The sequence below is a fragment of the Pongo pygmaeus genome, chromosome 6 (genome assembly GCF_028885625.2).
Source record: "Pongo pygmaeus isolate AG05252 chromosome 6, NHGRI_mPonPyg2-v2.0_pri, whole genome shotgun sequence".
Classification (NCBI taxonomy): domain Eukaryota; kingdom Metazoa; phylum Chordata; class Mammalia; order Primates; family Hominidae; genus Pongo; species Pongo pygmaeus.
Genome location: NC_072379.2, coordinates 7,811,548 through 7,827,205, shown reverse-complemented (window position 1 = coordinate 7,827,205; position 15,658 = coordinate 7,811,548). Strand labels below are relative to the sequence as shown.

General features: G+C 53.9%; 1 protein-coding gene across 2 annotated transcripts; it reads right to left on the bottom strand.

Annotated features, from left to right (window-relative positions):
- Positions 1 to 614: 614 nt before the first annotated feature.
- NPTX2 (neuronal pentraxin 2) lies at positions 615 to 13,807 on the bottom strand. 2 transcript variants are annotated; one of them, XM_054496206.1, is made up of 5 exons: positions 12,570 to 13,807; positions 10,613 to 10,829; positions 5,265 to 5,509; positions 3,114 to 3,293; positions 615 to 2,058 (listed from the first exon to the last, which is right to left on the bottom strand). In XM_054496206.1, the coding sequence occupies exons 1-5, from the start codon at positions 12,993 to 12,995 to the stop codon at positions 1,831 to 1,833; spliced, it is 1,296 nt and encodes a 431-aa protein (XP_054352181.1). In that variant the 5' UTR covers positions 12,996 to 13,807; the 3' UTR covers positions 615 to 1,830. The 2 variants fall into 2 exon arrangements, with proteins under 2 accessions (XP_054352181.1, XP_054352182.1); XM_054496207.1 differs by lacking the exon at positions 3,114 to 3,293 and having other exon boundaries at positions 12,570 to 13,708.
- Between the last annotated feature and the right edge of the window lie 1,851 nt (positions 13,808 to 15,658).

Sequence of the window (15,658 nt, the reverse complement as noted above, 5' to 3'; positions counted from 1 at the left end):
GTGGTGGCAGGCGGTGGGGGGGATCTAATGCTTGTGAGACCATCAACGCACCAGCCAGGGCCAGGTAAGCACAGAGAGGCGGATCTGGGAGGACACAATGGCACTGGGCCCCTTGGAGTGAGCAGGGGAAGGGATAGAGCCCTCGGAGCCACAGGACGGCTTTGAGCCCAGCTCTATCCTCTACCAGCTGCCTGATCCCAAAATAGCTTTAATTGTTGTGTATTCACCTGTAAAATGGGATTAGCTCATTCAGGGAGGATTCAATGAGATGATGTCTAAAGAACACCTACACAGAGTAGACGCTAAGCAGGTACCACACCTGGAAGGCGGCTACAGGTCTTCTAGCTAAGCTGGCTCTCCGGGTTAAGAAGACAGGGGTGGGCTGGGGACAAGGAGCCTGGGCAGAGCCTGCCAGGCACCCACAGCTTGAGCCAGGCATTGAAATAGGAAGGATGGACAGCTGGACCACACCCTCCTCTAACCATCCTCAGTGCCCCCAAACCCACCAGACGCAGGCTGTGGCAAACCAGAGACATCATCCTTCTGCCAGAAGTTGCAAAGCCCTACCCCTTCCCACCTTCAGTCCCAGAACATGAGGAAGACAAACACAGAAGCATCTTTCAGTGCACTTTAATCGAAATTCCATCATCACAAGAGTTCTCGTAGCATACAATGTCAGGATGGGCATGTCGACTTGGTCCTACAAATGGAATATCCACAGATTTGCACTTCAAACATGTATGAAAAATAAAATATATAATATTTAGCTTTATAAATTTCCCCACTTTGTCACTTTATCTTTAAAATAAATTACTACTCCCGTCCAATACAGTGAGTAGCTTGGAGTCACTCAGCCAGTCTCCAGCCAAATGATCTCTGTTTTCTTGAGGAGTTCTGTAGGGAAATACTTGATGAAGACAGTCCAGTGCTTACAAGAATCAACATGAATTTAAAACGAGCACACTCTTCACAGTGGGGTGGAACATCAGAAAATGGGAGCCTTCTTCTAATGGCTGTTCTTTTCTGTTGGGAAAAAAAAACACAAATCCTCCAAACCACACCGGATGGTTGTAAAAAGCTGCAACGGAACCTTTGGCACCAGATGAGAAGAGAGGCCTTTTAATGCCATAGCTAGTGATGATTCAGTCAAAGCATCAGTCTAAGGAAGGATGATGGGGGAAGGGACCAGAGATCACAGCCCTTCTTTCTGAGCCCCCCCCGATGCCCCCTTTCTAGAGACACAGACAGCCCCTCTGCTTTGGGGAAGGCAGGGCTTTGTCTGGACAGGCTGGGCGTTCTTCAGACGGGAAGATTCACAATGTACAGAACACAAAGGGAGAGGCCTTTTTGCAGATCAGGGGCGTAGCCGCTTGCTGCGAGCTTAGTCACCAGCGGGGACGCACTCAATGCACGAGGGACATGGCCACTCCAGCTGCACAGCCATGAAAGGGGACAGACAGAAGGGGTGCACAGGACACCAAGGAACTGGAGGGTGGCAGGACTCAGGCTGTGATAGCATTTACAGGGGCTCTGAAGAGGGGCTGCTGGACCTGCCTCCACTTGCAGCAGGAAGGCAGATATCCACCCACTTGTGTCTTGGGGGCATCTTCCCAGGGGACCCTGGCACTACTTCAAACAGCAACAGAATCTTGGTAGGGAACAAACAAGCCAGTGACAGACACTGCCCCAGCCCTGGTCTTAGAGATTCCTGGGGAATGAGCTCTGGGGACCCTGAGCCCAGACCAACAAGAGTTTAAGTGGGGGAGTCAATGGCCCTGAACTTCCATGGCAACAGCCTGATCCCGGCCTCCTGGACAGAGGAGAAGGCGGCTACAAGTCAAGGAGACGCTCCTCACACGTCTCCACGGGCCACTTGGAGGCCCCTCCGAACACATCGACGTTATTGTCCACCCACGGGATGATGTTGCCCGGCATGTTTGTGGAGCAGTTGGCGATGTTGACAATTTCTTGTGCGCGAAGGACGCGGTCCCATATGTTGAACTGGCTGAGCTCCCCGACAAACGCTTGAGTGGCATCAAACCTACCCCCCACGGTGTCCTGGGGAATGGGAACAAGAGAGCTGCGTCAGGGCCGGTTCACAAGTCCCCCTGCACACAGGATGCAGACAAGAGATTTGGGCATTTCTCTGATGCCCCCCAGCTCTGAACAACACTACCTGTTTCTGTAGGTTCTGAAGCTCCCAGGCATGTCAGAACTGGGAGGTGGTATTGCTCAAATCTCCCCATTTTATACAGGGGAAACTGAGGCTGGTAAGGGAAGACACTGCTTAAAGTCCCAAAGCCAGGATCAGAGCCAGGTCTCATGACTCCCAGCCCCTCCCAGCAGAGATGTAGTAGGGGAAATTGAGGGAAGAGTGGGCCAAGAAGGAACCAGACTCAAAGCCCCCCAGTGCACCTGGAGTCTACTCCCCACTGTCCATCATCAAAAACCCAAACACAGACTGAAATGCCAACGCTTATCTGTCCTAGACCAGCCAGCCACCTTAGCCATTCCCTCCCCTAGATGGTAAGTTTCTTGAGGGCACTTTGAGGTTTCACCCTTTCATCCCTGTCTCCCCCATAGGCTGAGCATCCACTATGGATTACCTAAGTGCCCCTTGCTGGGTATCAGGGCTGAGACCCTGAGCAGGGGGCTCCTGGAAGACACCAGCCCCACAATCCTGAGTCGGTACCATGAGCACCCCAGGAGGGTCCCTCACACAGCGTCCTCCCAGACGGAAGCTGGAGCCTGTGTCACGAGATGACCCATGACCACAGGGACACTCACACCCCTCTGTGCCAGGTTCTACTTGGAATCTGTTTGAACCACACCCACCTGGTCCCTGCCATGCAGGCCATGTCCCCACGCCCAACCTCTAACCACAGGACAGCAAGGGCCAGGCTGTGGGGGTTCTCGCTCCCCCGACCTGGCTGTCAGGACGCTGTGGCCAGGTCTGAGGGGCCAACAGCTGGGGCCAGGAGCAGGAACAGCTGCAGGCCTGGCCTCGTGCTTCTCGGTTGGCCCCTCCTCGCACCATCCCTGGAAGGGCGCACGGCCACCCTGTGCCCATCCTGCACCCGCCCTGTGCCCACCTGCACCCGCCCTGCACCCACCTGCTCTTGCCCAAGGATCAGCACGCCCCCAGGCTTGATGGGGTGCCAGGGGGCCAGGTTCTCCCCAGTGCCCAGCTTCTCTCCGTCCTGGAATGCCTCCCACATGCCATCCCGTGTCGTCCAGGTGACACAGATGTGGTGCCACTTGCCGTCACTGACAAACAGGGGCAGCTGCGCAACCTGTGAGCAGCAATGTGCAGGTAAGGACCTGCCCCGGCCCACGCCCTCGGGGTCCCCCAGGGCAGGAAGCAGGAAGGACACCCCGCAGTCCCCCTGGGCCACACTGCTCCTCCTGTCACCTGGGGTCATGAGTGGAGAACATGAAAGGGGGCAGCCTTGGGGGAAACCCTGACCCCAGAGCCGCCCTCACATTAATGGGACACCCTTGGTGCCTGGCGTGGCTGAGGACCGAACAGATGTGAGGGTCAACACCCCCACGCTGGCCCTGAGCTCTGCATGCCAGAGAATCTCGGGAAGTCAGGGCTGCATGGGGCCAGTCTCCTTGGAAAACAGACCAGAGATCCTCATTCCTCACGCCAAGTCCCAAACCTCCACAGTGGCACACAGCGATCTGTCTGTGTGCTGCGGGTGTGCCCTGTCCTCCCTGCGCAGTGGCACGTGTATGAGTATCTGTGTGAGCAGGGAGCTCACAGACAGCACGAGGAACTCGGGGGAGGACGCTGCCACTGGCTGGGTCCCTGGCGGTCCTGCAAGCACTTTCCATGCAGGCTCGCCTGTGAACCACCGCGTTGTTGCTGCTGGTCTCCTAGCAACCCGAAGCCTCCCTCCCAGGAATTCGATGTTTACAAGCCATCCAAACCCGGAGGACAACAAGGCTCTCAGCCCCACTGTGTCATAGGGTGTTATTTAGAACAATTAACCTCTGGCTCAGGCAAGGGGGTCTATCTAGGAGCAGCCCAGCAGGCTGATGCCACAGCGTTTTTTAAACTTCGACAGACTCCACCCAGGGCAGTTCAGTGAGAACAAACAGAGTGAGGGGCTGAACTGCCCCCGCCTCCACCAGGGGTGGCCTGGGTGGCAGGGAGTTTGCGTAGCCCTCGAATGCGTTATATGGAGTCTGCCGTTACAATCAAAGTTTGGAAGCAGGGCTGTGAGAGGTCCCCAGGAGGCCCAAAGTGGCCCTTTTTTTTTTTTTTTTTTGAGACAGGGTATCGCTCTGTCACCCAGGCTGGAGTACAGTGGTGTGATCATAGTTCACTGCAGCCTCGACATCCTGGGCTCAAAGCTATCTTCCTGCCTCAGCCTTCTGAGTAGCTGGAACTACAGGTGCACACCACCACACCTAGCTAACTTTTTAATTTTTTGTAGAGAAGGGGTCTTGCTATGTTGCCCAGGCTGCTCTTGAACTCCTGGGCTCAAGCGATCCTCCTGCCTCGGCCTCCCAACACGCTGGGATTACAGGCATGAGCTACCACACCCAGCCCTTGGAGCATATCTCTTGAGAAGAACACTTCTGAATGCCAAAACCAAGCAGTCTATTAAGAAGGGGCATTTGCTCTGGAAAAGGTAAGACTATGGGTATACATAACAGGTCAGCAATGGCCATGGGCTGGTGCTGGGATCAGAGTTAACTATGAAGGGGTATGAGGGGGTTTTGGGGGGCGATGGAACTGTTTTATATTTTTTCATCGTGGTGGTGGTTACACAACTGTGTGCATTTGTTAAAACTTCCTGAATTGTACATTAAAATGCATACACTTTGCTGTAAGTTATATCTCTAGAAACCTGACCCCCACCAAAATATGCTTGTGGGGAGTCTCTTACACTGAGACACACACACCCCCTTAATCAGTGTGGCCCTGGGGAACAGCCCTCACTGACTGGCCTGAGGTCCTCTCTCAATCCAGGCTGCACACGGAGACCTGCTCCTTCTACCCTTCCACGGCCTAGGTGCCTGGACCTTCTGCTGCTTCGTGGTTGGACTCATAGCTCGGCCCCTCCCCACCCCGCCCCTGTGAGCCACCCGGCGTGTGCAAAGCCATCCCCACCTCGAGGAGGACAGCCCCGCAGTCCCATGTCTGGGACGCTGCTGTGTGGCCCGAGGAGGGCGAGGACGGCTGGGGTGGGGGCTGTGGCTCCCTCCACCACATGATGGGTTCCTGGGAGGGTGGCAGTGCAGGCGGGCCTCACCTTGTCGTTGATGAGCAGCTCGATGGGGTTGTTGCCCCACTCAATCAGCACGATCTCGTTGGCCTGCCCCGGCACCGCATAGGAGAAGGGGGTGCCAATGCCTGGCGAGGCGCTGGACCGCAGCCACAGGCAGATGGTGAAGGCGTACAGCTCAGGCAGTGTCTTCTTGATCTTGCCGTACAGGTAGTTTGTGCGGAGCGGGAGGGACACCTTGAAGGCATCTGGTGACTTAAAGGCGCTGTTGCCTGGGGGTGGGGAGGAAGAGAGGCCAGCAGTGTGTTAGGCCACCCCCACCACCCACCAGCACGGCCCAGAGCCACATCTTGCTAGACCCACAAGAAGGTCCCTCACACAGCCTTGATGGACCCTCCAGCAAGCGACCAAAGACCGCTCCACACCAGCCACTGATAAAAGGCTGAAGTCTGGCAGGATTCAGGACACAAGATGGAGTCCTTGTCCTTAGAGAGCTTACATTCGGGCAGGGAAGGTGACATGAAACCAGCAGCAGGTACGCGAGGGAAGTCCAGGCAGTGGCTCCTGCTAAGATGGGGAGTGGCTGGGGGAGGGAAGGCAGAGTACGCAGGGAAGGCCTGGAAAGACCTGCAGAAGAGAACTCCAGACACAGGTGACAGCAAGTACAGGGCCCCAAGGATGCCCAGGAAAGGAAAGAAAAGGAAGATTTTGTGGGCACTGCGTGGGGCACGTTAGAGAATTTAGCTCCATCTTTCAGGACAGGAAAAGAGGCCTCTTGAAATCTAGAAGAAAAAAAGCTCTTGGATGGGTGCAGTGGCTCACACCTATAATATCAGCATTTTGGGAGGCCGAGGCAGGAGGATTGCTTGAGGCCAAGAGCTCGAGACCAGCCTGTGCAACATAGCAAGACCCTGTCCCTACAAAAAATTTTAAAAATTAGCCAAGTGCAGTGGCTCATGCCTGTAATCCCAGTGCTTTGGGATGCTGAGATGGGAAGACTGCTTGAGCCCAGGAGTTCAAGAACAGCCTGGGCAATACGGCAAGACTTCATCTCTACAAAAAATATAAAAATTAGCTGGGCAGGGTGGCACACACCTGTGGTTCCACCTACTCGGGAGGCTGAGGTGGCTCGCTTGAGCCTAGGAGGTCCAGGCTGCAGTGAGCTATGATTGCATCACTGCACTCCCACCTGGGTGACAGAGGCTCTGTCTCAAAAAAAAAAAGAAAAAGAAAAAGAAAAGAAAAAGCTCTGGTTCCTTCTAGTTAATACTCTCTTTTCATAAGTCATATTAGATGACTAGAAAGCTTGAGGAAGGAGCAGAAGAAAGGTAGATTTAATTTTCTTGTGTTAAGCCAGAAACTGCTTCCTTAGCCACATCTTATAACTTCAGATATTTCCTTGAAATCTTTGTAGGATCTAGGAACCCTGGAGACTTGGGCTTAGAAGGAAGTCTTACAGGGACCCAGGCACCCAATAAACACTTGTCAAGTGAGTGAGTCCGTGTCACTCCTCACATGAAAGAATTACCACTGCCGAGGCGAAGCAGTCAGGCTCCCGGGTCTTGACTCCATAACTTAACTCAAAAGTGGCTTTTTGGTTTAAATCCCTGACGAAAAGCACTTTGCTCTTTTCCTCCTCAAGAGAAGATTGAGTTTATTGATCATTTCCCGTAGTCTGGAGCCAGTGGGAGGCAGGGGAACTGCAGGTGTCTCTCCTCATTTAGGGGAACACACCTGGTCAGAGCCTTGGCCCTTCCAGACTTTCCTGGAATTGGTGAGAATCCACCCGCCACCCCTATGTCATTGGCACTTCTAAAATCCTTGAAAACAAACTCTAGAATGGGTTTACAATATTTCCAATGCAGGCTTGGTTGAAGTTCAGAATTAAGCAAACCACAGCAGCAGCCCTTGTCCAGGCATCACGGATTCCAAAGTTTGCAGGACACCATTTGATTGTGCCAGCTGTCATGGCAAAAGCTGCCCTCTTATTTGAGAACCAGACCCTGCTGTTGAAGGAATCTAAACACCCTTCACTCATTCAACAAGTGTTGGTTAAGCATCCACAAGGGCTCAGACAGTGTCTGAGGCCATCAGAGACAGGCAGGCTCTCTGGAGCCAGAGCTGCCTGTGTCACTGTGGAGTTACATCAGTCCCTTCTGCAGAACATGAGCCAGAATAGATAAACCTTTCTCCACCACAATCCTCCGAACTCATTGTCCCTCAGACTGAATAATACACACGAAAGGCTCTTGGGGGCCACAGTTCACATCTATTTAAGGAGGGTTTCTGCAAAGGGGCACAGAAGAACCCCCTATCCCCTTTCTAACCTCTCTGGAACAGGCAGTGTGTACATTCTAGAATCTGGGCTTCTCATGTTGCATGTACTCGTATCTGCCAATGGTGGCCTCCTGATTGCTCCTGACCTCCTAAGGATGGGCACCTCTCGATGCCACTGCGGAGCTGCTGGGCACCTGGCGAGGGCTGGGAAGACTTGCTCCTCCAAGAAGTCAAGGGGCCAGGCCAGAGTGAAGGCTGGGACTAGTCCCTCATTAGGCCGAAAAGCAAAACTGAGAGAGAGAACCAGAATGTCCCTACTCCCCCATTTTTGCAGGTTGCATAGTTGAGGCTCGGAGGTTCAGCGAAGTGAGGTGATGTATCCAAGGTCACACAGCTAGTGAATGACAGGCCAGGGGCCAGAAGTCCCTCTTTCCATGACACGTAGCCACTCACACTTAATCTTCAAGTGGCAAATGACCATGTCCTTAATGAAGGCATCATTGTCTAATAAAAAATGGCTGCTATACTTGCGGGAGGGCAGCCTTGCCAATCTGATACGACTCCGTGTGGGTAATGTTGTTAGCCTGGTGACAACAGATAGGTTTAATTAGAGCTGGGAGAGCCGAGGGGCAGAGGAGGGGGCCTGTACCCTGAGAGCCAGTGCCTTTTATTTAAATAAAACAGCTTGGCGGTTTGGAGGAAACTTGGTTAAAACCAATTAAGGAATTAAAAGGCCTGACCAATAAATCAGACACTGCAGGTGGCGGAGAGGCTCAGCAGGGGGTGGGCAGCCTGGGGCTGGAAGAGAGGCAGCTTTGGTTTTCTCAGCAGCAACATTTATTTCAACACTGAGCCGGGCGGTGCCTGGACAGCTGGCCTGGACTCTGGAGGCCCTTGCAGAGGAACAGGTCTCCCAGCAAAGAAAAGCAAGCAACCCTGGGCCCCAGGCGGCAGGGGCGTCCATATGCCAGGGGTCAGGCGCTTGCTGGGGGCTCCAAGGAGCCTCTAACCCAGCAGGGCTGGGGCCCACACACCGCTCCAGGCTGCAGCCTCCATCACTCCTCTGGGGCCCCACCAACTTCACTCCCAGCTCTGCAATCTGCTGGCAACGTGAATGCAGGCATCACTTTAGCTCTCTCACTTGAGTCCCTTGTCTGAACTAATCCCTACCTTGCAAGGTCGTGGCAGGTATTACAGAATGCCAAGTGTGGAACTCACAGCCAAGCATCTGGTCCCTAAGGGGTGGAGGCTGATGGACCAAAGGCCAGAGTTCCCCCACCGAGGCCCCCTGCCTGTCGTGAGGTTAAGGTCTAGCTACTCTGGGTTCAGCTGGATGTGTCTAAGAAACTTGGCATCGTTTCCAATCATAGTACATGTGGAGGGCTGGGCGTTTACTCATCTCTCTACAATTGTCACAAACAGGACACTCAGAATTGCCCAGAAGACAAACTGGTCTGCAAATGATCACTTTCCTTAAAGCACATCCCAGAGCTGAGTTGGTGGAGCTCACAGAAGGATTCTAGAGTTCCCACGGTGGGATGAAGAGAGGCTGAGCTGCCTCTCTGGGGTGCATAAATGGCCAACAGGGTCTTTGCCCTTGTAGAGGTGAGCTTCCCCTCTGTGCCAGACAAGCTCTGAGGGCTTTCTGGGAAACTAAAGGATCAAGAGTCAGGCTGGCGGGGCCTGAGTCCTGACTGTTTCTTTCTGGCTGGTAACGGACAGGCTGGGAATGAAAGGGACAGTCACAAAGTGGCAGCTTCTGGGTGGCCAAAGCTGTGATGATGGCTTACCTTAGAAGTAAGCCCAGTGAAATGACATTGGCCTTGAGTGACAGAAAGAGAAGGGGGAGGTGCAGGTTGATGTGACTGTCACTGTTTGCCAGCTAGTGGCCCAGGCCCCACTTTGGGCCCCTCTCCCCAAAAGATACATGTCCCACTGAGAACGGAGTCTTTTTCTCATCTATGAAATGGGCACACCAGGAGTCTGAGCTCCCGCCTGGCAGGACTGAGGCTCTGGCTCACCATTCTGCTATCTACCCACCTCCTCGTGGCAACTTGGCCACTGTGCAGAGGGAGGTTTACAGCCACCAAGGTCTCTCACGGAGCCCTCCTCTCATTCCACAGCTCCCCTTTCGAGAGGCAAACTACCTTTAGTGTGCCAGCTCCATAGCCCTGGGTGTCCCGAGGATCCACTGTGGCTCAGGCTGGGTCCACGGAGCCACGCTCACCTGTGCCTAGATGCTCCCTCCTCCTGTCATGGGAGGAGGGCCACAGCGACGGCTGCTTTACCTTCAGGGATGGCTCCTGAGGCCACCCAGCAACAGAGGGGAGACAGAGAGGAAGATTTTTTGGAAACTCAAGAATCTAACAGGTAAGCCATACTCACCTTTTTCTGAGAAGGGCAAGGAAGAAAGGCTAGGTTTTTCTGTAGGAAGAGACTAGGAAAGGGATGAAAGAGACCTGTGGTTTGTGGATGCTGGCTGTAAAATGGAACAGTAACACCAGCCCCTTCTCCATCTGCCCCACCTCAGCCAAAGTCATTGCATGTTCTGCTATTGGGCATCCTCCTATCAATGCATGAAATGGAGTCACGGGGAAGTGGCTTCATCAGGTTAGTGCATCTGGGAAAATTCCAGTCTTATAAACACCCACTACGGGCAAACCTACAACTTCACACCCAAGCCACCCAGTGGTTTGGGGGTTGATGATGCCATCTGAATTATCCCCTGATCCCTCCCTCTCTGTCTCCTGTGGGAGAAACTTACTCACCACAGTGTGAGCAGAGAAGAGAAAGATACACAGAATCCACTGCCAGGACTAGTTAAGAAAAGACTGAAACGCCCCTGTGGTTGCTTATTGAAGCTGGTCCTGGACACATTCACTTTTCCCTGGATAATGCCAGTGGGGCTGGGGGCTGGGAGCTGGCAGCTCATTTCTGAGATGACCATGCTCAGTCACCTTTATTATTTGCTCACACACCCGGGAACCAGGCCCATGTGGTGTCACAATCCCTGCTGTCCATCAACCGGAATCACATGTCTGACCACAAGTGGTGAAAATCAGGCCACTCCCAGACAGAGAAACAGGCCAGGCACACACCTCGCTCCAGCTCGGTGACCCTCTGTAGCAGCGCATTCAGGGTGCTCTCGGTCTTCTGCCGGTGAGCCGAGGTCTCATTGTGCAGCAGGGACTTCTCGTCCTCCAGCTCTGCCACCTTGCGCAGAAGCTGCCTCTCCAGCTCCCCTAGCCGCCGCTGGAGCACCTCGCGGAAGTCGCCGGGCAGCCCAGCACTGGACACGTTTGCTCTGAGCTGGTGCTTCCAGCCACCGGGGAGGAGGGAGGAGCACAGAAAGAGTTAAAAAGAAATTGTGAAATGTGGCTGTGATGGCCCGACCACATAGGGAGAAGCTTCCAAACCGCAAGCACTGAATCGTGCCACTGGCAGGCAGGGGAGCATCTCACTGATGCTTTTTTGGTATGGAAAAGATTTCAAAGTCAGATAAGAATTACTTTGCTGCAATATTTGAAACTTGTGAATCTCATTTTCCCTTCTCAAAAAGCCGTTTTTCTCCTCTTACTAAAAAGTCAACATTCTAACCAGCATCTAGAATTCTATGTTGGGTAGAGACCAAAACTCAGCTCTAGGATTTTTTTCTTTTTTAAGAGTAAATCGATGGTTACACAAAGCCAAGGAGCTTTCACCTAGAAATGAAAACAGCCCCCAAGTTCCGGTCTGGCACCAAGGTAAATAACTATGCACGCAGAGATGTTTCTGGAAAATGACAGATCTAAAACGTTGCTATTCTGAACTCCAGCAATCTTTGTTTTTAATGCTGTTTCTAAATCCTCACTTCCTATTTCTCTTTCTCCTCTACCATCATGTGGTTCTGGAGGCTGTGGCAGGCTGCCTACCCATGAGTTCATGGCAAGCTATTTACCTTTCTCCACAAAGTGTTCCAAATTGTGAAATGCACATAATGGGACCTGCCTTGTGCCATTCATTGTTCCAAGGATTAAAAAATTAAATAATGTGCCTGACTCACATTTAGTGCTCCAGAAATGTTAGCTGTTAGCAATCACAATGAATCAGGGGATATACAGATGCTGGAAATACTGTATTCAGCCCTCACGCCAAAAGAAACCCTAGAGTCATTTTTGCAATAATTACCACCTGTAATTTAAACCTCGTTTTGCTGAGAAGTATTTTCACAAAGACTATTAACAGCAATGTCCACACTTCTTAAAAAGGGTGGAGCCTAAAGATGAAAAATAATTGAAGATTTTTCTCTCAAAGTTCCAAACTGCACGCATCTTCAGAGATGGAGATAAGACGGAGGCGGGGGGGGGGGGGGGGGACGGAGGGGGCGGAGGGGGAGAGAGAGAGAGAGAAGGGAATAAGGTCCCCTCCCCTGAAGCAATCCGGAAGAGCACCTTAAAATGGTCCAACTTGCAGAGAGGGGAGTCTTTGAAGTTAACCAGAGGTTGCCCCTCTAAGGCGCGCTCTGGGGTCGCCGGTGACCCCCTGCGCTCGCCTCCCGGCAACCCCCGCCCCCAGACTTCCGCCCCCTCTAGTTCAGCCTGACCTGATTTAAAGAAAGAAACACCAGATGCCCGGGGCAGCTGACCTCTCGCGGCAGCCTCGCAGCAACCCGCACGGCCTGTGGGAGCGCATCTCGGCTCGCGGAGATTTGGAGATTTGCAAGAGGATAGAGGCTACCGCCTCCCCGGGTATTTGGCGCCCGCGGCTTGGCCGTCTGGGTTCGCTAGCCCGGACCTCGGGAAGTGCTCGGCGGATCCCGCGGGCAGTCCCGACGCGCGGGGGTGGAATTTAAACGTTTCCTTCCAGCAAGAGCAACGGTGTGGGAAGGGATACCACGCAGGGGAGTTCCCGAGCAGGATCTAGATCCCCGCCTTTCACCCTCAAGTCCAGCTCACCCCCACGGACGATCACACCCTCCCCAGGACCAGGCCCCCTTTCCCCATCCTCCCGAGTCTTCCGCCCCCGACTCGGGAGCGTCCCCATTCCAGGTCCCCCGCGCTCCCCGCGGGCCGCTACCTCGAGGCTCTCCAGGCGGTCCTTGAGGGTCTGCAGCGAGCGGCTGAGCTGCTCCACGACGTGGCCGGGGTCCCGCGGCAGGTCGCCCATAGTGTCCTTGCCCGTGGCCCCCGCGCCGCGCGCCTTGCCGCCTGCCAGCCCTTCGCAGCGCGCTAGCTTGCCCGTGAGCTCGCGGATGGCCTCGCGCTGCGCGCCCAGCGTCTCCTTCTGCTGCACGACGGTCTCGCGCAGCTGCAGCACCGCGGCCCGCAGCTCCTCCTCGGGACTCACCGCGCCGCCCTGCATGGGCATCGCGGGCAGCGGGCAGCCGGCGTGCACCGCCTCCGGGGGCAGTGCCGTGCACACGAAGCGGCTACCGGGCACCGGGCTGTCCTGGGCCCCGGCGGCCACGGCGAGCGCCACGCTGGCGGCCAGCAGCGCCAGCATCCCGCCGCCGCTGCCGCGCTCAGCTCGGCATGGGCGAGCGGGCGCCGTCGGGGCGCTCCGCGGGAGGCGCCTTCGCTGCTGGCAGTAGCCGCTCTGTCGTCTCGAGGGTCGCGTGCACCGCAGGGCAGACGTCTCCTGCCGTCTCACAGTCGCACCCTCCGCGCTGCTCGGCGCTCTGGCCCTGCGCGGTCCGCGCGCCCTTTCTTAAGCTGAGGGGCGGAGGGGGCCGGCGTGTGGGGCGCGCGCCCCGAGCTCTGATTGGCTCGGCCGGGTGCGCGTCACGCAGTGGGCGGGGCGGGGCGGGGGCGCTTTCCGTTGCGCGCCTGGCGGCCCGGCGGGCGCGTGGGCCGGAGCCTGAGGCGAGAGCGCGAGGTCCCGGGCCCTGCCTCAGAAAAGGAGGCCTGAGGTGGAAAACGACATTGGGACTCTCGAGAGCCTCGGCTGGCCGTGCCCAGGCGCCCCTCGAATCCACCCGAGGACGCGGGCGTCACAGGCTGAGGAAAAAGTGGGAACCCCTCGGTGTCCCGGTGCCCCTTCCTCAGGGTGGCTTCCGGCGCGGCGCAGGGCCTCGCTGCGCGTTTGCCGCCGTCCTCAGGGAGGCGTTTTCTCCAGCAGGAGCAAACCCCCAGGCGGGACTCGAACCCCGACTGCCATCGCGAGCCACCCCCGCGGCAGGCGTGGGCCTCCTCGTCAAGGCCCGGCCACCTCACTCTCGAGGCGGGAAGGAGCCGCACGACGGCCGCCTCCGGATGCAACGGTCCCCGGGACGCGCTCCATGGCCCCGCCTCCACCCCCCGCGCCGACTCGGAAAACGCTCGGGAAGAATCCCCGGGGCCTCAGGGACCGGGACCAGGACCAGGCGCCGGACGCTGATGGGAAGGAGGGGACACCCAGAGTTAGGGACAGAGTCACGAGGCCACTCACAGAGCCCTCGCGCATGTGTTCATCGACTGCCCCCTGGGCGGTGACCTTATTCAGCAAGACCTGAGCTCGGGGGGCGGGGTGACATCTAACTGGAGTCATCGCGATGGAGCCACGTGGTCCAACAGTGCCCCGTCCTTGTAACCAGGAGGGCCCGCAGTGTCACCACTTCCTCAAAGTAAGGCCACTGCTCTCAGCTTCTTGGAGACAGCAGATATGAGCAGAAACCCTCAAAAGTCAGGAGCAAATTTGTTTCAGAATCTCTCCAAATCTGTGGCTTAAAACAAGTTCAGAGGGATTTTGATGCACAGCTACAGACTGAGCTGGTTTACTGCACATTTATAAATGGAAATCTTTATTTCTTTTCCTCTCTATGTTTTTAAGAAATCCTGTTGCAAGGTCATTAATCACGTTATCCATTATACCACAAACAAATGGATTTGTCACTCGTGCGCAGAAGCCGAGGTTGATTCTGAAAGCAAATTGTACCAAAATAAATGAAATTATTATGATAATATAAACTAGACTGCAGTGATTAATCTCTAGAAACCAAATTCTGACCTGCTTTGCACTTCAAACAATAGCTTCTATTATGTAAATAGTTCTGGGGTTTTCAAGGACATTATTGCTAAATTACAAGAAAAGTTCTATTCATGAAAATCTCTTCGTGGATAAAAATGAGAGACAGGAACCTGGTCTACAAGGTATCCAAAGCAGAGGACAATGGAAGTAATGATGGTTCAGGTAAGAATATTCATTAGCAGAAAAAGGTATAGATGGGAGATTTGGGGTGAGTAATGGGCTCATGTTTCTGTTAGCCTGCATCCCCAGGAGGTGTCAGTTTCACCTTGTAAGTATGACCTTGACTGGACTCATTCTTCCCACATCCCTTTTCAGCTGGATGAAAACTCGAAAAAGTTCAAATAAACCTACATATGCACAAATTACAATAATGAAGGCAACAGGGTTGCAAAGCACTTTATGCCTTGTTACATTTCAGATGATTCATAAGGCACCAAATCCAGACGTTTTCAAAATTATTCAGATAACGATGTGACTTTTCCATTTTCACTCATAGCTTTGATGTTCCTCTTTACTTGTAGACCTAGGTGACCCTTAATTGGATGTGACAATAGAGTATTATCGTTCCTGTATTGTTCCATATATCCTTTCTTGACACACAGACTGATACATTCATATTTGCAACTACTTGAAGTAGAAGCTTGTTCCTTTAATAATTAAACAAAATCAAGTGTATTTCCAGAATTCTAATTTCCTCCTGAACAAAGAAAGCAGTGTACAAGAGTAAAAATAGCATATATCCCAATATAATTACTCCTAAACGTCTTAAAAGAGATTCCAGTATGAGAAGTGATCAGTGAAATTGCCAAAGCTCAAATGGAAAGACCCAGACATTTGAAATGTTATTTTCTTTGGAGGCAGTATAATTAGAGGCTTAGTTAACAGAGTACATGCTATTTACAGTTTTATTTTATCTTCCTGGTGCAATGAAAAGCCTGCTGGCTTAGGAATGAGGGACCCAGTGCTAATTCTAACTCTGTCACCAGCTAAGTGGTTTGGGGCAAGTCATTTCTCCTCTGGACTTCAGTTTTCTTGCATATAAGATAAGGGAGGGGGGGTTGGGCGCGGTGGTTCACACCTGTAATCCCAGCACTTTGGGAGACCAAGGCGGGCAGATCACGAGGTCAAGAGATCGAGACCATCCTGGCCAACATGGTGAA